Consider the following 25779-nt stretch of genomic DNA (forward strand, 5'->3'; position numbering starts at 1 on the left):
ATTAAATTAAATAATTTGAGCGGTAGTGAAAATGTAAGATAAACCTTAGCCTCATGAATTCTGTAAAAATGCATATATAAGACAAAAAGAAAAGAAGCATGTTTTTCTGGAATCCAAATATTTAATAGGTACATATCAAGTATTATTATGACATGTATAAAATTTCAGATCACAATATGAAGCAATGGAACTCCTCAGACCGGCATACGCTGCAATGCTGGAGGATGCCACATAAAAAAAATGTCTAATGATTAAAATAAGAAATAGAGAAGCAACTAAAATGGTAGAAAAATGGCGTAAGGACATAGATAATAGTAAGCATTCTAAGAAAATGAGTTTTTCTTCAACAGAGTGCAATAGAAAAGGAAAAAAAGAAACAACACAGCACTGAAGCCAAGCGTCCACAAGACGTCTAAAAATCGTTAGTACTGTAGGTTCACGGAGAGCAGGAGACAGCGGGGAGGGAGAGAGAGGAGAGGGAGCGAAGGTCACAGCGGAGAAAGAAAGGAGGGAGACTCGCTTTGCCCGGAAGAAAATCATCTTTCGAACAAGAGTAAGCGACAGTGGAAGAAATGCACATCACAGTTAGCTTCAAAGACCATATAGCATATTGTACTTGCATGTTGAATACAAAGAAAGATCCTGAATGGTTGAACAGAAACGAGGACGTCACCACTAACAAGCCGGCAGCTCGGCAGAAAACATGGCTTAACCTTGAAGGCTGTTACGGGTGAACGTGATGGTGTCGGTGAACGAGGGGGCGAAGCCTTCTAACAAAAATAAATTCACACTTGGAAAATAGTTGGAATATTGTATCTGAGCCTCGGCGCTTCCAGGTCGTGCAGATCTCAGATCAGCGGCGAGGCTCTGCTGCTGGCTGCGTGCTCTCCATGGAATGGTTTTGTTTTAGTTCCCTGCAGGCCTGCCAACCCTGGACATTTTAAAGTACCACTTCAGTACTGGGAATAAATAAAATCTTTGTGAGCTGCTTATAATAAAACTTTTTTTTACTCTGACAAACTGGATAACTCCAGCATTACTGGGCCCCAGTAATCAGTATATCACAGTCTCGATAATGGGAAAAGACCAAAAAGGAAGCTAAAACCAAAATGTGGGATATTGTGGAGGATGATGATGAAAATGATAATGTCACTTGTCCGTGTATTGTTACAGAGCCATTCAAAGAGGGCAATCAGTGCATTACAAAGTCATGGAGGGGCAAGTTTCAGTGCTCGGGCTGAATCCACTCGATTAAAACATATAAGTAAAGGTCTGTAATAAAAAACTAGATCATAGTGGCTTATAATCAAACAAGAAATAAGCTTTTACCCTGTTCAGACTTGAAGGAGAATATAAGTCTTTCAGAGGTGGATCAAAAAAATCTGTTCACTTAAGTATCGTCATTTTTCCTTGTTATTTTAGGATTCTTCAATCGCCATGTCGAGTCTTGAATTAATGTTTAGTTTAGTATTTACACTGAGTGTAATAAGAGCCGGCAGCTACAGGGTAGGACACGTCTTTGTTGGCCTATGGTCTTCAAGGTTTTCGTCTTAATGACAGACTTCTTGTTAGGTTTGCTTAGCATGGCTTTAAGACACAGCCACGGGGTTTACACAGAGGAACGATGCAGCCGAAATAAAACTCTGACATTTGATGTGCAATGCAATGAGAAGTGTAATTTAGTATTAGAAAAGTAAACGATTACATTCTAGAAACAAATACCAATGGCAACTAAGACTTGGAATTGACAATTTGGAATCATTTAGAATATTTGAAAAACTGAAACTGGGATTTGGGGGATAATTATGGTTCCAGCACTATTGTCTTTTATTCGCCTCCACCTGAGGAAAGCTCACATCCCGTGTACACTGGTAGATTAGCCGTTACACCCGGGATGCAAATTTGTTTCACGGTTACGCAATGAAGCCACATGGACGTTATCCAGAATAACCAAAGTACATCCAGTAGTTCTGACTATGGGGAAGACTGAAATGTAGCTTTACCTTGCACTTAAACGCGTTTTGTTCTATTCAAGTGTAATGAGACACGCCCCCTATTGAAACCTTCAATAACGTACTGACAAAAAAAAAAGCACCAGTGAACTTTCACACAAACGCTGTTGAAAACCTTCAGAGGTATAATTTTAAATCAGTAACTTCCTGATTATAGAACAGATTAACAATTTAAGGAAACTCTGGGGCTTCATTTGCTGCGTGGGGGGGGGGGGGGGGGGGGGGGGCGATTCAGCGGCGCCCCCCCGAGCCTCTGATGGTGCGGAGCCATCGTATTAAAAAGCTCTTTGTGAGGGCACAGAAATCAGTGGCCTTGTTTCCAGAGTCAATCATGACAGAGTGAGGCAGCTGCACGTCCGTTCTCTGGACCTCACTCTCCTCATCCCGGTTGTGCAATCACTCACTGGATTATTTTTTTCTCCCTGAATGGAGGAGAAGCAGATCAGGCCCCCGAACACCCAGAGCTCGAACAGGAAGAACAACGGCAGATTAATATCTACGCCCAAACCTCTGTGTGTGGAGTCCTGATTGAATGCGGTTGCCTGGGAACACCAGGGACGACCACAGTATGTTTGAAATCGATGTGCAAAGCGACTCGTGTCACACTTCACGAGCCTCTCAGAACCACATCGTTTTCTGATCTAATGTAAATCTCCTATGTGCATTAAGATCCGGTGGACGGAGGAAATGGCAGGAAATGCTCGAGGACGATTTAGTCAATTTCAGGTATTTGAGAACTTAATCTATCGATAAATAAAATATTTATACAGAGTTTTCAATAGTGCTTATGTTGGAGATCCAGACTTGTGCGCTTGTTTATCATATCCTTTTATTTCAGCTGCATGGAAGTGGAAAGAGAATGTGCCATGCTAAAGAAAGAATATCATTTGGGTAACATGCATTTTATTTTTCAGGAGTGATTTCTTGAAAATTGCTTTTTGAAAAGCTGGTTTCTGTTTTCACGCCGGCTCTGTTCTCAGCCTCATGTCTGCGTTGTGTTTGCCTTGTTTTCACTCCACAGAAAATCTAAGGACAGAGCTGTAATTATTTATTTTTTTGGGGGGGGGGGGGGGGGGGGGGGGGGGACGACTCACAAAGTATTTCACAAAGTCTAACGGTTCATACGGAGCCAGAAATCATCCGACGCTCAAAACAAACCGGACGCAGCTGCCAATTTCTGCTCTGAAAGTTCACCCAGCGTGCTGAGGCATTTACTAATCTTATTAGCTCGGAGCATGGCGGTGGCATCATTCCAAGTGACACGAGAAGCTAGCGGGACGCTAACAAATGCTCCTGATTAACCTACAAAACGGTAATAAAGTGCTCCAAGGTCGGGAAAGATTGTGTGCTTTGTCTCTTATATAAATGAACAGAAACTCTAATCGTATGATCGTTTCAACGTTGTGACATTACCATTACATCCCTCTATTAACCTCCCTCCTTTGTTTCCCACCTGAGAACAACACTCCTCTTGGGGTGAAGCTCTGTAACGTGGTACACAAAATGCAAACAGGTTGGCAGGGACCTAACTTCCTGATATCGCTGGGGAGAAGCACGCACTCTGACGACGTGCAGTTCATTCACGGAACCAGCGGAACGAAAAAAAAAACTGTCAAATGAGCCGAGGGATTCGGATGATGAGTGGGTGCGAGAGTCGGGGGGGCTGCTTTTGTTTGTGCGTTTTTGTGGTGGGAGTAGGGAGGTTTAAAAATGTCCTTGGTTGAAATTTCAGGCTGGTGAAGTTAATGGAGACGGTCCAAGTTCAACAGATGAGGTCAGTCCCTACTGAGGTTGTTTGTGTATGAATGATTGTATACAATAAATGGTTGTATATGCAATATACATTTGCCCGTTGGTAAGTACGGTAAGTGTGCGCGATGCTTTTTAAAGTGGAGCTCTAGGTACTTGACGGTATACACGGGTGCACAGAACGGCTGCTTGTGTGCGTTTATGTACTTGTTCTACGTGTGAATGGTTTTTTTGATTTCGACCTCATCGGCCCTTGCTGTAGCCGGGAAAGAACTGGTCGAGCAGCATCTGGAGCATCTTGTTCTGGGTCATGGCGTAGTCCTTGCCCAGGTCGTGGCGGCAGGCGGGGCAGGTGAACACCTGCGCTCGAAACGACCGCTGGAGACAATCCTGAGGGGAGAGAGAGGAGATGATACCCAATTGCAACAATAGGGATTATTTCTTTATTTTTGTTCACATTTTGGCTTCATCCGGTCGGACTCATTGAAGGAGAGATAGGGAAACGGGGGGGGCCTTCTGCTCGAGGCATATGGGGACGTGAATGTGGAAACACTGCATCCACTCAGTACGCACCTTGCAGACGTTGTGTGAGCAGGCGGTGGTGACGGGCTGGTAGGCCAGCTCCTGGCAGCACACGCACATGAAGATCTGCTCCATCTTGCGCAGGAAATTCTTCATATGTAAAAAAAGACAGAGGCACGTGAGGCGGATGCAAAAGGGGGTCACAGGCAGTGTATTACAAATTAAAAATGATCATTTCAGCTTCCCAAAGAAAAACGGACTGACTGACTGAGGAGATCAAGAGGGAACAGATCTGGTTTTAAAGATCCGAAGGGGATGAATTTCAGTTTCGTGGATGAGCAGTTTTCAGTGAGGGTGTCTCTCAGTTCTCTCAGGCTGCTGCAGTGTGAGATGTTTTGTGAACAGTGTTGAGGAGCTCGAGACGTGTGGAGTGTGTCGGTGTGCACTGGGGATTCGTACCGGCCCCTCTTTGAGGTTTTCCATGGCCTCAGCCCAGTTTTTCTTGTTGGCCGTGTCCTCTCGGATCAACTGCTGCTGCTGCTCTGACAGCTGGAAGGTCTCCTCCATCTTCACACGTTTAGACGGCGGCGACTCTGCTGCTGGTGACGATTCTGCACAACACACACGAATAGGACTGAATGCATCCGGCTATGAGGCAATGATGAAAAACTAAGAAATCAACTTGGGGGAAATAAAAATGCTTATCTTGTTTTTTAGCAAACAAATATAAAATATTTCCAAACTCTCGTATACAAAGTTTAGCCCCCCATGCTGTTCTCACCCGTCCCCTCCTCACAAACCACATGTCTGACCTGCTCTGAGCTTCAACTGTGAAAGCACCCACCACTCTCTCTGGCGGGCATCTTGTCTCCGTTACTTTGCATCTCCTCCTCTTCCACGCAGGCCATCGGCTCCACGTCCTCGTCCTCCTCATCGAACTCCTCCTTCTCCTTGATCTTAGGCTGTCTCCGTGGCCTCCCCCTCCCGGGATGGTGCTTCCCCCGGCCGCCGCGACCAGGCCTGGCACAGGCCTCCTTCTTTGTTTTGTTGGCCATGGCCGCCAAGTAGCCGGGTGGGTACTGGAGATACAAGGGAGAAATGAGATTCAAGCGGAGTGCTATCTTAAAGATTTATATGTTTATAATGGGAAATAGCAGTTGTCCTCCAACTGGATTTCTGCAGGTTTCAACAAGTTCAAATTAAGACTGTTTAAAACCATAACATATGAAATTCAAGATTGTAATTTACAGAACAAGATTCACTTTATCAGGGTGGCCCTAGGTGGCCCTGGGTGCCCCCCCCGGCAGCTTGGAGGTCCATTACTCCGCTGGTCAACGAGAGATTCTGCTCCTCTGCTCTTTTCTAATCACTCACGCTGATGTGAGCTGAGTTTTTATAAAAACCTGCTGAATTTTCATATTAACGCTGCGAGGAAGTTAAAAAAGCAAACTCTAAACTTTAACATAAAAAATTGCCTGCGGGATGTACTTACCTCCTGTCTGCAGCCTGTGTGTGTGTGTGTGTGTGTGTGTGTGTGTGTGTGTGTGTGTGTTGTTCCGGTCACTTTAACCCTGATGCCCCGGCTTTGTGCATCGTGTTTATATACGAGCCTCATAAACGATTCATAGAGCGCATTAACAAACACAAAGTAAACGTCAGTGCTGTTCAGGTTCCACTGACTTCTGATCAGTGTTGCTGTTTATTGTTGAAGTGTAAAGTGAACACAGGTCGGCAGGAGGGTGGACGATTTGGTTCTGTCTCTGTCTCGATGCAGAGTCGTCCACGAATTTAAGGAGTTTTTTCCCACCTTAATATAAAGATGCATTATGGGATATCTCTAGTGTGTAAACAGTGATGTTCACAAACACATGCGGGCACGTTTCCAGTCTGACCTGAACAGCGAGGCCCAGTTTCTTGATCCTCTCGAGTCCTTCAGGCGTCCACGGTGCTGGTTCCAGGTCATCCCGTCTCAGCAGGTACCGCCACACCAAGTAACCACACTTTCCAATCTCTGGCCAGTACTTCACCACCTTTAAAATCCACATGCAAATAAAGCATTAAATACTGCTCATCGAATTTGAAAAAAGCATTTTCATTTATCTGTTTTTTAACCTCTAGGGAACAACAAGGTCTGCACCTTGTAAATGCCGTCATAGCGGTTTCCTTCATCTGGGGCGTACTTGCTGATGCGTCGACCTTTGGAGCTGCGCACGACCCTCACCGGCTTCCCCGCCCGCCAGTTCCTCGACTCGGCCCCGTCTTTGTCATTCAGAGGTGCGTCGCAGTTTAAGGCCAATGCCCTGCATGAGCCGAGATCCAAGGGAAAGAGCTTTGTGTTTACTAAGTCTGTCCAGGGATTAGGGATGTTAATGAATGTTAATGAATCAGTTGTTATTAGAAAATTAATCCCTTAAACTTGTTTTTGAAGAAACCCCCCCCCAGAAAGATGTAAAAAATATGTGTGCGCTGCCTTTTTTAAAGTTTAATTTAAGATTTGATGAGGCACGTTTGAACATTTCCTCTAAGACATGATGGTTTAAATAAATACCTTCAAAATAATATATCATACAAGCGTTTTTCAGTTTGACCACCTAAGCGTGATTCATCTGACAGAAATTAAATAAGACATTCAACATGAACTGAGTCCAGGGGCAGTCATTACTTCTTATATTATCAAATATATTTTCTTGCACCTTAAAGTAATGAATCGTATCAATGGGTCAAATGAATGTATGTAATTTCACGGGAACTGTCATACCTGTTCATGTGGGTCAGGGTCTGGTCAAATGAGTGCTCTCCGATCCGTTTGTTTCCCGAGAGGTCACGACCCCCGCTGCCTGTGTAGGTGAACTCATCTCCCCGGTCCTGCAGCGCACCACAGAAATGCTCATGAAGCGATGGCCACATTTTACCAAAATAAATCCCTTGGTTCTTTCATTCGTATGACTGTGAAATATCTTAAAAAACACAAACAACCCACCACTTCATCCTCAAAGCCCCCGGCCAACACCAGCGAATAGGAGCCATCGTTGCTGCGTCCATGGATACCACCAACATGTGGCCTGTGAACACCGGCCTCGCTCACCTGAAGGGAGAACAGCGTTTTAGATTTTACTGATAACATAAAAAAGTAAACTGAGAGTTGATCAATATGTGAAGCACCGTCATGGTAGCTAACCTGTACTCTGAATTTCCAGGTGGTTCCAACAGGAACTCCAGGTATTGGTCCGTAGTGGTTTGAAGGGACAATTGTGCATTCTTTAGTTCGCCCCACACAAGCCATACCCTGCAAAACACATCCAGAAGGAAGAACAGAAAAATATAAAAGGTCGATTTACTTTTAGAAATGGCGATTGTTTTATTTCACGTGCGACATTAAAAGGGCGAAGAGAAAAAACGTTCGGCAGAGAGAGAAGACTTTCATTTCAGCGTTATCAAATTGCGAAAATGTAAAAGTCAAGTTAAATGCTGTGTGACTCACTGCACTTAAATGGTGCCCAAACACACAAGCCAGGCTGTTTTCAATTAGCCTCTCAGAGAAAAGAGCATTCTGGTAAAGAAAGGAGTTATTTTTCCGTTGGCAGTTCCAGGAAAGTGGCTAAGTCATGCTTAATGGCATTGTTCACATTACACCACGGAGTGGAGCAGGCAGAGACGCAGCCAGGGCCGAATGGAAATGAGCCACACAATATCTCAACGTGTTGCCACGGAGGAGAATTTGGAGTAAGAGTGTTAAAGAGTACTATTTAAACAGATGCTTTGGGAAAAAATAAAAACACAAATTTAAATAAATGTCAGCTGTCGTCCTGTCTTATTTTCTGCCTCAGCAGCTAGAATGAGATAATTTCCTTTTTTGCCAACCAAAACTAAAAAATGTCTGAAAGTAATTTTCCAGCCGTTGCCCTCCAGCACCGTGAAGAAGTGAAAAGAGGAAGCGAATGCTATAAATCAATCCAACACCATTAATCTGCTCCAGGAGCCCGAGCTGAAGTTAAATTGATAATAAATCGCATGTGGATTGGATTAAAAACTTCTGATCTGATCAGGGGTGTGTTCAGGAACATACAAACTCAGATTGAGCATCACACAAAACGCAGAGCAGATAACAACTAACACTTGATATAACACATTATTATACACAGATACACTGAGGAATGAACAGGCTCCCAAGAAGTAATTGCAGTAAAATGTAAACGCATGAATATAAACCCTGAGGAGGACGTCGATGGCTTTGTCCCAATTCAGAGGACGTGACCTACACGGTCTACGCACGCAGCGCACGAAGGAGACGATTGTGTCTTTGTGACGCGGCCGGTCTCCAAAGGACGCAGCCCCTGAACTGAGACACAGCTGTTGTCCTCTTTCAAGGGACTTTTTGATTATTTGGATTTCCCGATGTGTTACATTGTCTGGATTTGAAAATGTCATTTCCAGATGTAAAATGTAACGTAAAGACAATTCTGACATCATTATCAAGTATTCTCGGGAACGTGGTTGTGATAGGACACATTTGTTTTTATCCTCAAGCCAAAAAGTATTTGTCTATCTCTTGTACTGAGCTGCTAGCATGGGCCTTTAAATTTTTTAATCTGGAAAAAGTTTAAATCGCTGAGAAACTTTTGACACAATCTTCTTCTCCATATTCATCCATGTAGACTTTGCTACTGCTCGTCGGTTTGAAGGTGAACCGCCGGCCTCCTCTCGGGTTTACAGAGCAGCTGTCAGTCCACCCGGTGGCTCTCACCTTTCCCCAGTCCCTTTGACTCTCGGTCGTCGCCGAAGGCATCTTGGCTTTCTTCTTGCTGGCTTTGAGCTTCTCTCCGGCTTTCACCACCTCGCTGGTGTCATTCTTACAGGTGGGACAGTACCTGGCAGAGAGAGAGAATCAGTTCTGAGGGCCACAGGACGGTGTGTACGTGAGTTTAGTGACAAGTGAGCTCAAAATAATAAGAGCTGTTTCAATACCTGTAATCCAGCAGATACAGATCTGTGTGATTATATTCAATAGAAATTATCTAAGATTTGTTCTTTTGATAGCTTAAATTGTTAGATAAATATTGTTTGTGTAAATTGTCTCTTATATTTGACAGAACGTGTGGAGAGTAATTATGACTGTTAGCATTACAACTGGTTGCCATGATTATCATCAGTCTCTGATATATTATATATTTGCAGTATTTGTTCACTAAGTTTGGGTCAATGTTGTGTTTTCTTATTTGAGTGAACCGACCTACACGTGGGACGCAAGACACGTTTCAGATATTTTCTTTCTGATATTAAAGTGAAATCAAATCAAACGACACTGAGATTTGGAAATAAAAACATTAAAAGGTACTTTATGTAAATGGCCTGTCACCAAACGTGGTTTAAAACAAGTGAGAGCTTTAATCAGACTATCCTATGTGTGGACTGGATTTTTTTAACATTTAACTACTGGAAAGTAGAAATAAGTTATGAATGCCGCTCAGTTGTGTGTTTAAGAAATGTAAAGCAGCGCATGATGCTGGAAGGTTCAGAAAAATGCATTCACACCCTCATCTCTATTTGGCAGAGAGACACTTTCAAAGCCGCTGCATTAAATAAACTCGCAGCTGTGTCTGCGTTGTGTCATTATTGTATATTGACTTTAACCTCAATCACCGTTTAATTACTGCTGAAATGCACTTCAGCTCACACCCAGCACCATTAATAAGACCTGATTAAATTGGCTGTGTATCTCTGCATCTCGAGGCTAATTGCTCGGCTCCACTCACCAGTCCTCGTCGTCTGGGATGGTGGCCAGCGGCGGGTTGAGGCAGTAGATGTGAAACGCCATGTTGCACTCGTCGCACAGCAGCTGCATGTGAGCGTCCTGCTTGCCGCCGCACACGCAGCAGGAGCAGAAGCGGCACTCCACCTCGGGGTCGGCCTTGCAGTGCTTGCACTCTGGTCCGCTCTTCCCTGCAGCCAAGAACAAGGAGTAATAGGTTGATGATTGGTACAGCAGGGCTACGTTATATAACTTTTTTTGTCACTAGTTTTCACTGCGTCTGTGCATACGTTTGAATTGTCCATCCGCAGCTGAGAGTGCACAGGCTCCTGGTTTCTCCATCTGGTAGATTTCATCCAGGAAGTGAACCTTACAGTCCCCAATCACATCTCCGGCACCACTGGACAGAGGGCGAGAGACACAGAGAGACAAAGGCAGAGACAAAGCGAGAGAGATAGAGAGAGAGAGAGATGAGAGCACGAGAACAGAAAAACCAAAGAGGAAGATGTAAAGAAGTGTTACTGAGAGTGTGACACAGGTAAAGGAGGCACACATATTGGTAAACAAAAAATTGGTCAAGAGATATGAAAATTAAATAGTTATATGGCTCGCCCCTACTGCCTCACGCCCCCCCTCCCGCCGAGGAGGAAGATCCTCACCCGAGGAGGATCTTGACTCGGAGCTCCTTGTTGGTGCGAGAGGCCTGGTTGAGCGTTTGAATCTCGGCGTCGAACCAGAAGCCCCTCTCATCCGGCGTCTCCATATTGTAGTTGACCATCACATGCATGCCCACCTGAAGCTGGTCCCACCGCAGCAGGGTCCTGGCGCGTGGCCGCACGTCCCGCAGTCGCATCTCCACCACGCCATTCTCCGGGTAGCTGCGGGAGAAAGAAAAGGGAGAGAGGGAAAGGGGGGGCAGGTTTAGATGTGTGGAATATTTATATCTGTTTCAGAATTGCTTACATAAATTAGCTACATTAGCCATGAACTGGTTGAGCTGCCACTGAGAACTTGATCAGTTGTGTCCTAATGAGCAATGTCCATATCCTAAGGAAAACAATATAATACTCTGGCCAGTAAAAAGCAGCTATTCTACAACAATGTGCTCAGTAGAAACAGATGGATGTAATAGAAGCTATTTAACAGCTCAATGCAGTAAGCCGCAGAATGCAATAAAGATATAGACCTCCCTGTGCAGGAACATGCATGTCAACAAGAGCAACGAATAGAATGAAAATCTGATTATTAAGCAATTGAATTGGCCTCATTTTATTAAAATGTGATTTCAGCCACCTGATCTGCCTCCTTCTATCAAATCAGTAAAATAAGTAAAGCACAACATTTTAATAAACGTTTTAAGTAACCCAGATCGAAACTCCACTATAAGTGAAACACGGACAAAAACACTTTCCGCACCAAACATGTGGATTTAAACCTGGACGACCAGATTTAGACGTTAAGTCCTTGGAGCAAATTCCACAGATACAATAAGATGTTTTCTCCCTGACGCTGTGTCAGAAGTGTTTCTCACACAGAAAGGGGAAAATGATTTAACATAAATAACTTTAAAACATTTTTCCCTCGACAAAACAAAATCATCAGTCAAGTCCTGGCGACTGTCAAAGACTCGCCTGTTCTTTCTATGACACATTTGCAGACAGCTTTCTGACTGGGACTTTTTAAAGCCAAGGATTAAGATGGATTTTCAGCACTATGGCCTCCGCCCAAATTTAAATTGAATACAGCGACCTCACAGCCACTGGCAAAACACTGGTCTTAGTTTAGTGAAAGTTGGACTCCTGTGTGTGGAGACATGAGTCAGTCCACAGAACGACTTTGTACAGGACCAACATTTGTTTTAAGGAATCCAGACATAACTGAACAATTTGTATATGTAACAGGTTTGATTTAAACATTTGACCCCACTGAAATGAACGGCAACGTCTTTTAGGGATGGTTCAACATTTTCGGGGAATCTGCCTGTTCACCTTCTGACCACAAAGCTGGTGATGTCGTCTTTGACGTCACCTGAGGTTGCCAGGCAACTAGCCAAGACTCCAGGAAGTTACGCCCCCCCCCCCCCCCCCCCCATGTAAAACTACGACGTGTCTATTCCGCACTCTGGTCTTTTGGACAGATAAAATAAAAGAGAAAGATTAGGGTTTTAGTGGGTGAAATGGACAAAGCAAATCTAGCCGTTTCCCCTGTTCCCCCCAGCAGACATGAGAGAGGCATCGTTCTTCTCATCTGACTCCAGGCAGGCAGGTGAAACACAATCTGCCAAATATCAAACTATTCCTTTAATAAGTCATCAAAGACTCAACGAGAAACACACGTCTCTATTGTTTTCTGTGGGTGTAAAGGGTCTTTTTTTCTAATACCATTTTTTTTATGTTCCACCTTTTCCCCAAAAGAAGAGCTGAACAAGTGTTAAACGTCCACGTTGGAGTGGATGAAGTGAGGTTAACTGTGCAGGCTTCCTGTCTGCCAATCACAATTAAGCTGTAAGGATCTGGCCTGGCTCAGAGACGAACGGACAGCTCGCTCGCTCGCTCTCCTGCCAATAGCTGGAATTATGCTTACAGACGAGAAATGTGTTGCCGCTGAAGTTTAACTGCACAACAGGGCTGCACACTCGAGGCCTCATGCACAGTGGGACGTGAAGGGGGAAGTGGAGGATTGTGTGCTTGAGCGAGCACCACGTGTTTGCTGTTTCTGGGGGAAAGCAGGGCCTGCACTGGGTGATTTCTCAAACAGCCTGCACTGACGCAGCACCAGCAGACTGCCTGCTGAGCTCCGGCAAAAAAATTACAGATGTTTACTACACTGCCCGACATTTTGACATTGATTTCCAGTCCGAACGTGTGCACTTCAGCTCTGCCTGGTTACCGACTGGGCCGTGGTGCATATTTGAAGCTATTGTAAACTGGCTGGAGAGAGGGCCTGCGGGGGCAGACTGTAAGAGTTGTTACAGTCAAGAAGAAGAGGCTGGGGCACAGTGCAGGGATTTCCTTTTTTAGGCCCAAGGGATTACTGTGGTTTTTTAGTTGGAGGGGGGTTTGGGATGGGGGGGGTTATTACAAGCAACTACACACACACACACAGTGGAGGGACATCAACCTGGGAGCACAATGGGACTCAGCATGAACAAGGAAGGGAACACGGAGAGCAGCACGAGGGGAACAGAGGAAGAAGAAGAGTTTAAGGCCACACAAGCCTTGAGCTGTCTCGTGTGCGCACCCAAAAAAAAAAAAAAAGAACCTCAGCAGCAAAGCCCTGGGCGTCTGAATAATAAAGTTTGCCGCATCAGAACTGAATCTCCACACAGAGTCGTCACAGCGGCCGGACCCGACCTCTCACATTACAAAGTAAATGCAACTCTCGCCGGAGTTGTGGGACTACGGGAAAAAAGAGTTTCAGGCAAACAAGAAACCAAAATCACGTCAACACGAATTTCAGAAACTTATTCCATCAGTTGTGAAATTGATATGATTTATAGACAGCGGGGCCGCTCTGTTCCGGAGCCATCATTAGTTCTGCGTGTGCTTAACTGAAGTCGCCGTTAAGAAGGAGAAAAGGGGAACGGAAGAAAATGAGAAATCCTCAATTTACTGATAAGCAGCATGAGGTAGAAATACTCCGACACTAAACAAGCTATCAGGATATAATTGCTTCTCAGAAGTAAAGGAAAGTGACTGCGGCCTCTCTTATCCTGGGCTTTGTGTGTAATTGAGGCCAAAGTGAAAAGCTTTAACTTAATAAAAAAAAAATATTCAAAACAACTTTAATCTCCCAATGAGGCCGTTTTAATGTTTTGTCACAATAGCGAGGTTTTAAAGGACCAATTTGGTGATTTTCATGTTTCTCTGATGTGGAGACAGAGATTTGTCTCATAGTTAAAATCTCCGTTCCTCAAAAAGCCAGTTTAACTCACTTTGGGTTTTAAAATGTAGTACATACAATCATGTAGTGTAGGAACAAACTGAAGCTGAGCTAATGTAAGAAAAAACAGATATAAAGTTTCGGCTGTAAAAGTAATCAGATGACGTTATGTGTACATTTTGTCAACAAAAACACTTGACTTAGTTGATAAAGCCATATTATTATTATATATATGATAATTGTTTTGGTGGGTATGAGAAAGAAAAGCTAAACTGAAGCCACAGCTGCAGCTTGTGAACTGGTGAGATCTCCTCCACTGCAAATGTAGTTTTAATAATTTGTACGAGCCAATCAAATCCTCCATTTGGATTTCTTTGAATAGATTCTCTCAGCAGCGACACTTGAATATAAAGAAGATACTGTTAATCTTACCAGTAAGTTTTCCATGTGAAAGCTACGTGAACATAATTTATAGTTGCCTTAGCCAGGATTTAACCATGCAACTATATCTGGCTGTCTTGTTTTGGAGCAACACACACACAGACACACTACAACCACATTACACATTTTACACACACACAATCTGAGTTCCTGGGAGCAGCTCTCTTTGATTCTGTGGCTCAGTTCTTTCTGCACAGAGGATCCAGGATGGCTTAATGCACAGGGGTGTGTGTGGAGGCGAAGCGATGCTACCAGCCCTCCTCTTTTGGAATGACGCTCAGGACAGATAAGAATACTGAGTGTTTCTTGAGGCCAAGTTGCACAAGCAGTCATTGAACAGAAACCCGTTGTCGTTTGTTGCTAAGGCTACTTCGTGGCTCAGATGGTGATGACGCAATCCACATGTTTCTGCGATGTCCTTGGTTTCAAACTAGCAGGGGACCTTGTCATTTGTATCTCCCTCTTGAGTGTCAGAAAAAGAGCATAACCTGAATAAACAAGCAGGAAGGTAAATATTTAAAAATTGAAACAAGACACGGGGTGTATTATTATTATTGGCCCGTCCCTGCAGGATCACTCCTGTGCTGTTCCGAAAAAACAACTAATCAAAGCAGAACGCTGAAGATTAAATATTGAGTAATATCCAGTGGGAATGATGTCTGCATGAACCCCCCCCCCCGCCCCCCCACAGATTCAATGCTCAACAACCCATGACACCGTTACTCTAGCACAGCATCCCATGACAGAATAGCACATGCACACGCACCGCGAGGAGAGCGCGCCTCACCAGTGGCATGTTCACAGCAATTACAGACAAAGCTGAAGGAGGCAAAGCAAAGAAGTAATGCTCCTGAGAACTCGCGGGTTGCCATGGAAACGCGGGCTTCTGAATGAATTTCGCCGGAGAAGCGGGAGCGCGAGAGATACGAGTCCAAAGTGTAGCGTCGACTGCACAACCCCCCCGCTCCCTAGGACTGCCAGGAGACAGCCGAGGCTGCAATTCCCAATGCGCCAAACCACTCGTACCGATGCTCTCGGATCACATACTCAACGACACACACACACACATAATGTTTGGTGCACATTTGTATCGAGAATGCCACACAACCGCACTGTGAGTTTTTAACATAGGCATCGCCGGCGAGGACCAAAATTATTTTCGGTCGTGCACTTGCAGTGAGGGACGTGCACATTCACACTCTCCTATTTGAGATGCAGCCCCGTGAATTCAAATCCTGAACAGCAATTAGGAGGATTTCGGTTGATCCGACCCAGAAGCTGCCCCCCCCCCCCGTGCCCTTTCATTGAAACCCGTTAAAAATAGTTTCTCGTCACTGCAACCGAAGTCGGTTCGGCTGCAGCGGCGACACACGGTAGCGTGTTGAACCAACACTTACTCATCGTATTTAATGTGATAAATGATGTCCTCTCTCTCCTTGCTCTCTGCTGCAGAGTCTGTCTGAGAGGTGGAGGCTCCGTTGCTCTCCGAGGGGAGCACAACATTGTTCCTGTTACTGTCTATGTGTTGGTCCTGGCCGTGGGCCTGTGCCTGCTCGGCCTCCAGCTTTCCGTTAGTCCTTTTTGGGGGCCGGCCCACCTTGCCCTTGGGGGGCGCTATCTGTCCTTTGGGAGCCTGGGTCACGTTTTCGATGCAGGCCTCGAACCAGGCGCCGACGCTGACGTCTCTGCAGTCCACCAGCTCGTTAATCTGAGGAGACACAAAAGACAGAAATAACACCTGGTCTCTCCCGCACCCATCTGTCTGTTGTTTAAAGAAACACACCAGCATCTCTGCATGTTTTACACATCACATAAAGTGAATGGGAGTTCCTTATAGATAAAATGGTTTATGCCCTGGGGAGACAGGTTGTTAGTTCAGAGTGAAAATCTACTTTCAGAGACGAATAGGAAAATCCATCACACGCTTTTTGTTTTAAGATCTCTGCCTATGAAGCTGATTAAAACGTGGACTACTGGGATTTTTATTTGTGTATTGATTCATTCACTGTATTTCAAATTACTGATAGCAGGTGGATTTCCCATCTCAGACCAGGTTTAAATCTGCAAATAGATTTGATGACATAAATTAAGTATTACCAACAAAATCCTGTAAGAAAAACAAAATAAAATAAAAATGTATATCGAGGGAGACATGCAACAAAAACAAAAACAAAAACGTTCTCAATTCTCTGTATGAGTGTGACATGATGTGCATTCTTGAGATGAACTTCATCCACTGGTCGTATCTGGTTGAGAATACTGAGTAAAAGCCGAAAGCCTGTCGAGGCATTTGACCTTGATATCCACTGAAGTTGCACAATTTCCAGCTCATCTACTTACACTTACAGTATTGATCTTTGCTGCATGCTGGATTTGGACATTGGGCAACAGGCAGAGCCCAGTCCTACACAATAATTCTCAGACATGTGGGTCAGTCAGCCGGCAAAGATCAGTAACACTCAGCTGAGCAGAAAAGGATAGACTCTCAGATTTATTGGCTTTGACTGGGCACTATTTATAATGTGTACGTCGGTTTGTGACAGAAATTTAAAGACCTGTTTCTCATGTGTGGTTTGACATGTGCCTGCCTGGGAAGATGAGCCATGAGCTTTACACTCCATGTAAACGAAAGTCAATCAGGTTAGCAGATAGAGAACTTCGATAGAGTGAATTAAAGGACACATTTGGCAGCGACACATGCACTTTCACACAAGGACACGCATCAATACAAGCAGGCTCCATTTGTTTTGCCTAGAACAGCGTATCTAAATAGTTTGGGGTACTGCGTGATCGAAAGGGATAAAATGGACGACTGGTGCAGATTAGATAAGAAATGCACAAAGGAAAGAACCTGATTCCTCTCTGTGCTTACTCTATATTAGTGATGTATATTATATAATACTCTCAAGAGGCCAATGCATAGACGCTGCTTATTCTACTGCAGATCAAACACTGGCATCAAGTCATATTCACACTGACAAGGTCGTTTCACGTTTTTCAACATCACTGACGCACGTGATCTGCTCGGTTTGTATTTTAATTTGACATTCAAACATGAAGCCCTCGACCAGGAATCTCTGTCACTTCGCTCGTTGGTCATGAAATTATTAAACGTTATTTAGCAAAGAAGCTGATCGGTCACCCTCACCTTGTAGACACCAAATCCTGGGTAAACGAGTGCGTTTCTGCTGGATGTAGGGGGCTGGGTGTCCCGTACTGGACTGGAGGACGTGAAGCCATTTTTGGTACTACTGGTTGAGTTACTGGTGACGCTGGTGTCCGGCTTGGTTTCCTTAATGATGCTGGTAGTGATGCTGCTGCCGCCGTCATTGTCTGTGTTGGTGTTGGTTTCCATGTCGGCAGGGGGGGCGGGAGCTGGGGAGTTATGGCTTTCAGGCCGGGAGTCGGGCGGGGGTGCTGAGCTGCAGGCGACGCCTGAGAGGTCCTGTGGGACGGGGCTGTCGGGGGGGTCGGTCTGAGAGCGAATCAGCAGCTGGACGATGTCGTTGAGGCCGACGTTGTAATCAAACAGTGTCTGGCCATCTTCCATCTAAGAAACAAAAGAAATATATGAACAAACTAATGTACAGATGCAAAAGCAATACTTGTATATAGTGCTTAGTAATACAAATTATTTACATTGTTAATTTATCTACTGATATAGGTTAGTTGCAAATCTAGTAATAACAATAAAACCCTAAAGGTATTCAATTTGAGAAAATATAAAAAGGAAAATGAACACATTTTAGCCCCGACTTGTTTTGAAAAACGTCACTTCAACAATTAATTCCAAGATTTTCTGTCAACTAGTTGTTCCAGCAACGACTGCATCGTATTTTTACCAGGCCCTGAGACGGTGTGCTCAAACAACACCACAGATATTCCTTCTCAATTTATTTTTCTCCCCAAATTTCCTCATCTCACGCGATGAAACGAGCCCGGCTGCCTCGGACAGCTACACGAGGGCGCTTGTCAAGGACACACAAAGAACACGTTAGACGGAGACGACGTCGAGCACAGTGAGAATAATCCTGCACTCAACAGAGCACAGTTCTATACTCACACACACGCGGCACTTCAATAAATCCACGTGCCTTTAAACACACCGGTGGTGTTTAAGGATGTTGCTCAGGAGTCCACAGCAACAACATCTGTTGTCTGCTCTCAAATGGGTGAATGCTCAGCCACTGATTAAAAACGTATAAACTCTACAAGGTCAACTGCTTCTACTGATTTAGCCTGTGACGGGTGAAGAAACACATCAACACCTATGACTGGGATCCTGTCCTTACTCCTGATTATATATGAACTGATGTTTTTTGTTACACATCTTAGACAATCAACATGGATACTGAGCTGCAGCTCCGCTCGCCCCCCACGCCGTTTTTTTTTTTTTTACGGTGAAATAATAAGACACATAAATAAAAGGAACGAATGCATGGATTAAAGTGAGAGGAGACGTAGCTGTGGGGAAAGTGGTGACTGGGTTGCTATGACAACCAAAGGAGAGCATCCCCCCCCAACCCCATGAACCTGAATCATGTATACAATCTCTGCCGACGCCAGCCCACTGCCACCGCCGCAGCCATCAGTGACGGCAGGATCCTTTCAGGCAGCGTAGCACAGGGGCGTCGGGAAATGGTTCTCGCTAAAAAAAACATAATGATCTCTTGAAATAAAAAAACGATGAGGGCCCCGTTTCGGAAAAAAACCCATATCTCTCTCCTCTACCACAACCAATCTCCTGTTAAGTGTACGGTGCGGCTACTGCCTGCCGAATGGAGCTTATGGCGGAGGCGCCAACTCATTACAGACATCAGCTTTTCCTATCAGCCCTCAAACCCACAAGCCCATTGTGCTGGGGAGACAAGCATGGCCGCCACTCGCGCTCCCGCTCCCCTTCGTTATTTGACAGCGAGGAGGAGAGCGGTTGGAGGCGTGTGGCAGGAGAGCGGTGGAAGGGAGCGAGCGCAATTTCCCCATCCCTCCCCGGTTTTTAATAGTCTCATGAAATTTAGATCAGAGGAGCAGCGGTGCAAACACAGCCATACAGTGGTTGCTATACTCACCTGTCTGTCTGTCTGCCTGTCTGCCTGTCACTGGTGGTCTACATCTGCTCTTTGTCTGTCTCCCTCTCTGAGCTCAGAGTTCGATTTAGCCTCAGTAATTGTGTGTCCTCCGCTCTCTATCTGTCTTTTGCCACTTGATACCGCATTAAGAGACGAGGCGTCCCGAACAGCAGGCAGCCGCGCTGTTGACGCGAGGTTCGACTCAAGCGAAAGGAAAAAACACAGAATTCCTCGCACTGCACCAAACCTGATGAATTCAGCCGTGCTGATTGTACCTGCTTTTCCACGGTGACTTCACCGCCACCACAGTGATCAGTGTCTCGCTGTGAGGTTTCAGAGCCACGGATTCACTCGTAAGCAGCTCAAACACTGAGAACCACCATCTGAACAGGCAAGGGGCAGGAAAATGCTTCATATATTCACGCAGGGACAAGGTCTATCCGACAGGAATATTGGCATGTTGACCGTTTTCTGCTGTGTAGGACGAATAACATCGTAAAAGACGAGATATTGTCCTCACCATTAACAATGCAGGATAACCAAAAAAGCACATTGCTCCTCGTTTCTTTATTATGTGACATTTCGGTGAAATGTTGCTGCGTGTTCCAGGGGGAGATTTCAGTCCCGAAGACACACATCACAACAAAGCTTTACACAAACCACAGTCACTTGACTTAGATAATTTTCAAAGGGCTCGAACAAATCAGAAATCCAGATCTGTGCTTATGTGTGTGTGTGTGTGTGTGTGTGAGTGAGTGAGAGAGACAGAGGAATAAAATGAACATCTCCACGGGGCTAATTGTTCTCATTTGCAATTTGAAAGGTGATCTTTCAAACGCTAATATCTTATCGCAACAGACACCGAAGTACAAGTACAGAGGGAGCGTCAAACAAAGGCGAGACAAAGACCTGTGGCTGCTGCGACAGAATCTACACTGACACCCATCTTGTCCTTGAACAAATCTGTTTATATTGTTTTGCATCTACTTCCAATAATAGCTTTTATAGAACAGAATCTAGGGTTGAAGAGATATTGGGCTGTTATCTTGCATGCAATTATTATTTTAGTATTATGATATTTGAAGGCTGTAACTCCTCTTAATGCAGAAACCATCTGAGATTAATGCCACTCAGCAACACTTACTTAGATTCAATGCCTGCCCAACAATGATACAAATATATCAAGCTGGAGTCAGAGCAATAAATCAAGAATTCACGGAGGCCTATTCAGTATCAGCATGTAGTTCTTAAAAAAGAGGTTTAAAGGTGTGAAACACAGCTCGGTCCACTCAGCGGGTGGAGAGGAGATTTCCTAGCAGGGGCAGACGTTAGCAGCTTGTGCACAGGGACAACATCCAAACCCCAAACTCCTACGCAATTTCTTCCTCACCCTTTTTCTCCGAGCAAAAATAGGTCAGATTCCCCCAAAACAATGACAGGGGATGTGGCATCTACCACCGCACGTCACCATCTTGTGGTTTTTTTTTGTCCCTCGTTCTGATCACAGTATTTTAATCTTCTTCCAAAAGGTTTGCAGATCGACGATCGTCCACATAAAGGAACACATTTCAGTTTTTGTTAATTTGTCATGTTGTCAAAACTCGTACAGAGTTGACTTATTATCTACTTTGGACAATCTTCCCTCTATTACATTAAGGAGTGGTTCCTAAATGCCACTCTATCTTTGAAGGGGCTATTAAAACCTACCCTTCCCTTTATTGCGTTTCCAACTGTGTTTATGTAAGTATGAATTGTGTAATAACTTTAAAAGGTAGCGAGTGAGTACTAATAATTAGAGCATTGGATTTAATTCCCGAGCAGCATTTGACTGTCTATTAAATAAGCTGAAAATCAATTTGGACGTGACTGCAGCCTGCTATTCAATGTTTTTAATTTCTATAGATTTAACATGTGCTATGATAGACTCAAAGAATACCCCACACGTGACAAACATGTGAGAAATACAGGCGGGGATTATTTGCCCGAAGAACACCTCTGGTAATCTGAGTAGAAGAAAAAAAAAAAAGCACAGGAAGCCGTACTATTTACATGAGTCGACGGTGCAGAGATAGGACATATGAGCACTGAGCGAGGTAAAGCTAAGAGAAGGAGTGGCAAAACTATGAAAACATGTGGGAGTGTTGGAAAGGCCTGCAGTTCACGACTAGATTTAATGCCCCCCCTTTGTCTTTGCTCTTTGTTCGGCCTATCTGTCGAAGAAGGGTGTGACTGCGTACATGCATGGCTGCAGCCAAATCTGCTTCCCCTGGAATTGCCTACGAAAAAATCTACAGCTTAGCAATGCACAAAGGAAACCCATCAATCGAGCAGCCTCGACACCAATGCATGTATAATCAAATTGTGACGATATCTAGGTCACAGCAACTATTTGCGCGGAAGGAGGCGGTGAAGCTTTCCTACAGCCCGACCCTGGGTAACAGAGGAGACGGCCCAACTATTCCAACGTGAGACATGTTGCTGCCTCCACAGGGAGAAAAACAAACGGACTACAGCCTCATGTGTGAAGCAAGCTGACGCATTTCAAGCTGAGGTTTAAAGCAGTTAATACTCAGAAAGCTTTTTTCTTTTCTTTTTTAAAATTGGTAAATGAGAAGGCTCCAGTGCAAGCGAGAGTAGGCGCTGAGCAGAAAGGCCGCATGGACAGTGGAAGGTGTGTGTGAGCCTGCTCGTGAATGTGAGTGATATAAGACGTTGTTCAAAGTGAAAGAGAGAGAGACATGCGACGGGGAGCGCACGCAGGCAAATTGAAAAACCCATTACAAAAACAACAAAAAAAAGCCGAACAAACAAACACCGAGGCGAAGTTGTGCGGCTGCTGGCTTGAGACCCCCTTTCGACTCAAGGGCAAGCGTGACTTTGAACTGGGGAGGCAGCGTGCGCAGTGAGCTGGAGGGAAAAACAAGACGCCATTTTGAAAAGGGAATTAGACTGAGTTATTCTGCTACGAGTCTAAATCCTGACAGAGCGCCGGCACGGCTGCGTGCATGTAAGGGCAATAGCTAGTGGACGCTGCGTGTCACAGGCTCATTCCTTGTGTTACTTAACTGGTGGAAATCCCCTCATCAACCCTCCCCACTCCACTTTCCTGTGAAATGAAGGAAATACTGGCTTTACTACATGGGATCAGTCTTTGCAGCCACGGCTCCAGCAGTGAAGACAATTCTAACCACGCAGCTAATTCAGTGTTAATGAAGCAAATGTAGAGGTAGCACATTGTATTTAGGACATTCTGAGGTTTAAAGCAGGACAGTCTTTCTTTGTGCTTGGTCACTGTGGTGTTTTGAAGTCGCACAAGCGAGAAACTGCTCAGAACATTTAAAATACCTCATAAATAACCGACCCCATCTAAACAATGGTTTGACTGACAGGAATAAGTTCTATTATCGCCATTCCAATGTGTTTATATTATAAGCAGTATATACTTCAGCCTCACAGAGTAGACAATAACACAAGCAGTGTACGACAACGTGACACAGAATCTCACGTCTGCTCGGCTTCGTTATGATTTAATTACACAACCAGAAGTAGGTTATAAGTCGCTATAAAAGGAACTTCTCCGGCTATGAGACTGTCTGGCTCAAGGTGAGTGAAGGGAAAGTGTGACAAAATGTCAATAATGTGAGATCAACACATCATGTAGGCCGTTTGGTTCCCGGGGGATAATCGCCTTGGCTGAGTCATGCCGTGTTAATATCAGCGTTGTACCGTTTTGCTACGATGCTAAATAAAACATGGAGCCAGCGTCCTGACCTGTATACTGTTTTCTGTTGATTACTGATAGAAGAGCTTCTGTAACATCTCCCTCTTCATAAGAGACTGTCAGACTGTCTGTCTGTAATATATTGATTCTGTCATGTTTGTATACTTGAACATAAATAGTTAATGATACAGACGTCTTATCTGACAGAATTGACATTTTTGCTAAATCACAGCACTACACCTTAAAAGTACTTGTTTAAATGTTACATTTACAATAGGAATGCGTGTGTGTGTGTTAGATCTTAAAATATTTCTTTGATTAAAAAAAGGCTTGAATGAAATCATGACACATGCAAACCTGTCCATGTCTATCTGAGGGCAGCATATTAACAGTTTCCACACATGCTGGCATTTAATGACATTACCCTTTTTTTTCAATCTCTCTGTAGGAGAGAGAAAAACTACACCAACATCTGTTGGAGATAAAATATGAATCATCACATTCCTAACTTAACATGATTTCACAGTGTGTGGTCAGCGACTAAATATTCCAGCCTTGCTGTGGCCTTACGACCAAAGACACATTATTTAAGTCTGACTTTGGTCTCCAACAACAATGTGTTTCAACCTCAAGATAAAGTGACCTTATAACACTGACCCTAAAATACGTGTTTCTTTCAGAACAGGTAGTTGTATGTATTTTAAGTTCTCTGTAAGATATAGGATATGTGATGTGTGATGTCCGGAGTCAAGCAAAAACTTTTCAAAAACATATAATACAGATATTGTTTTGGACATTTCACTGTGTGATGGAAATTTTACTTATTATTCCTTTAGACATAAAACCTACAGATCACCATACGTATCACAGCAGGCATGCTTATTCTGGCAAATGTAAATGTTGGACTTAAGTCTGCCAGTGAATTGTGGTGCATTGTCCCTAATAATAAACAACTACATAAATATATATTAAGAAATATAACTTTGCGGATACATAAAGAGTCTCAAACATATACTGCAGCTGTAGCCATACTTAACAGTTTGATTATCTACTAATTGTTTATTACATAGTGAAAGTGGCTAGATTTTAAAGTAGTCCAGAATTACTCCCTTGCAAGCCAGATTCATATTTGACTGTAAGGGGTGTTTGGATACAATCCTGGATAAACTACAAACGTGCAGATGTTGCACGTGCACCACTGGACTGTCAGGCCATTTGGGGCCAAGGTGGGCTTCTATACAGCAAGAGAGAGAGAGAGAGAGAGAGAGAGAGAGAGAGAGAGAGAGAGGGGGGGGAGGTGTGTACAGTAGTGACACCAGCGTGTAAACACAACTGCTGCTACACTTGCTTATAGATGTCAGGGCACGTGGAGCGCGCTCCTCCCTCCAATTATCTTTCTCTCATCATAACGCACGAGCCTCGGCGGTGTCTGCCTGCAGCTCGAACACAGACCCCAGATCTGATGGCTGGTGCATGTGTCGATCAGTAGCTGTGGAGTTGATTAAGTTGAACAAGCGAGCAGTGGTGGAGGTGGTTTTGTTTTCATCGCACTACTTTCTTTGGCCGCAGCAATGTAAACAAACACGTCTGAGACATTTGTTGCACGCAGCTCTCCCTCAATCACCAAACACAAACAACGGGAAAGTGGTTCATCATCACACGACCGTACACATCAGGTCTGATCGGAGGTTTTTTATCCTCCCCGAGGGGGCCGGCACACCGCGTACCCCCCCGGGGGGGGGGCTCTTGTGCAAGAACTACTGGTGAATTCCCATCAAAACAGGAAGCTCGCATGGGTCCGAAACGGGCTCGACCGCCGAGAGGACCCCTTCTCCAGCGAGAGCTCCCTGCAAAAGCGCCTGGTGCGTAATGACTGTGGCACACTAGTGTTGTTTACCTGCTTCCCTCGGTAGAAGAGGCGCTGGTGCTGCGGGCCCACGTTGAAGATCTCCTGTATTTTCAGCCGTAGAGACTCAATCCTGGTCAGCCTCGACAGATCCTCCACGGTTCGCGTCTCCTTCCCGTCTATCGTACGAACCTGGATCCACATCGCTGCGCCGCCCTGTTTACGCCTCGGATGAATGCGGGAGAAAGCGGCGGGGCTTTACGCGCGAACGTCGTTCGCCGCGGCGGAAAGGAGGCGGAAACAAATAACAGCGATAGAGATAAAGAAATGTGTGCGCGTGTTTACGGGTCCATCGCGTTTTCCTCTGCAGAGGTAACGTCGGACTGGCTCGCGCAGGAGGTGTCTCACATGAGGTCGCGGCGCCAAGCAAATCTCGCGAAACAACGTCGGGAGCGAGTTTGCAGTTAAAGGCACAGCTCACCTTTTCCTCTCATCACAAACTCAGCGCGCACCTCTGTTCCTTTGTTATTATTCGGTTAATACAGATGTTCAAGGTTGTTTGCAATGCACGCTTTGAACAAATGCTCTGTTTATTGAAAGAACATCAATCAAAATGGATAAAACAAACAAACACAACACACTGAGGTCCGCTGTGGATCCCAAGCCCTCTTTCTCCAAGCAAATCCCAAAACACACATCAACCATCATATTAAATGTAAATATACTGGCTGCCAGTGACCCCAGGATTGGGTTTGCACTTTTTTGAATCGCTTACTGTAGCTGCTCCG

The 25779-nt window shown here is 44.7% G+C and overlaps 1 protein-coding gene across 1 annotated transcript; it reads right to left on the reverse strand.

The window, feature by feature from the left end:
* Positions 1–101: 101 nt before the first annotated feature.
* On the reverse strand, positions 102–25397 carry LOC128424947 (E3 ubiquitin-protein ligase UHRF2). The gene is made up of 16 exons (XM_053411395.1): positions 25043–25397; positions 17504–17905; positions 15753–16063; positions 10692–10910; positions 10323–10432; positions 10037–10223; positions 9028–9151; positions 7462–7569; positions 7264–7368; positions 7042–7148; positions 6421–6583; positions 6176–6313; positions 5128–5362; positions 4743–4894; positions 4335–4433; positions 102–4151 (listed from the first exon to the last, which is right to left on the reverse strand). Exons 1-16 carry the CDS (start codon positions 25193–25195, stop codon positions 4005–4007), a joined length of 2760 nt encoding a protein of 919 aa, XP_053267370.1. The 5' UTR covers positions 25196–25397; the 3' UTR covers positions 102–4004.
* Between the last annotated feature and the right edge of the window lie 382 nt (positions 25398–25779).

The sequence above is a fragment of the Pleuronectes platessa genome, chromosome 19 (assembly GCF_947347685.1).
Source record: "Pleuronectes platessa chromosome 19, fPlePla1.1, whole genome shotgun sequence".
Lineage (NCBI taxonomy): Eukaryota > Metazoa > Chordata > Actinopteri > Pleuronectiformes > Pleuronectidae > Pleuronectes > Pleuronectes platessa.

Coding starts and splice junctions, on each gene's coding strand:
- LOC128424947 (XM_053411395.1), bottom strand. CDS start 25,195: ATGTGGATCCAGGTTCGTACGATAGACGGGAAGGAGACGCGAACCGTG. Junction 10,433..10,691: donor CGAGTCAAGATCCTCCTCGG/GTGAGGATCTTC, acceptor CCCTCTGTCCAG/TGGTGCCGGAGATGTGATTG. Junction 4,152..4,334: donor GCTCACACAACGTCTGCAAG/GTGCGTACTGAG, acceptor CTCTCCCCTCAG/GATTGTCTCCAGCGGTCGTT.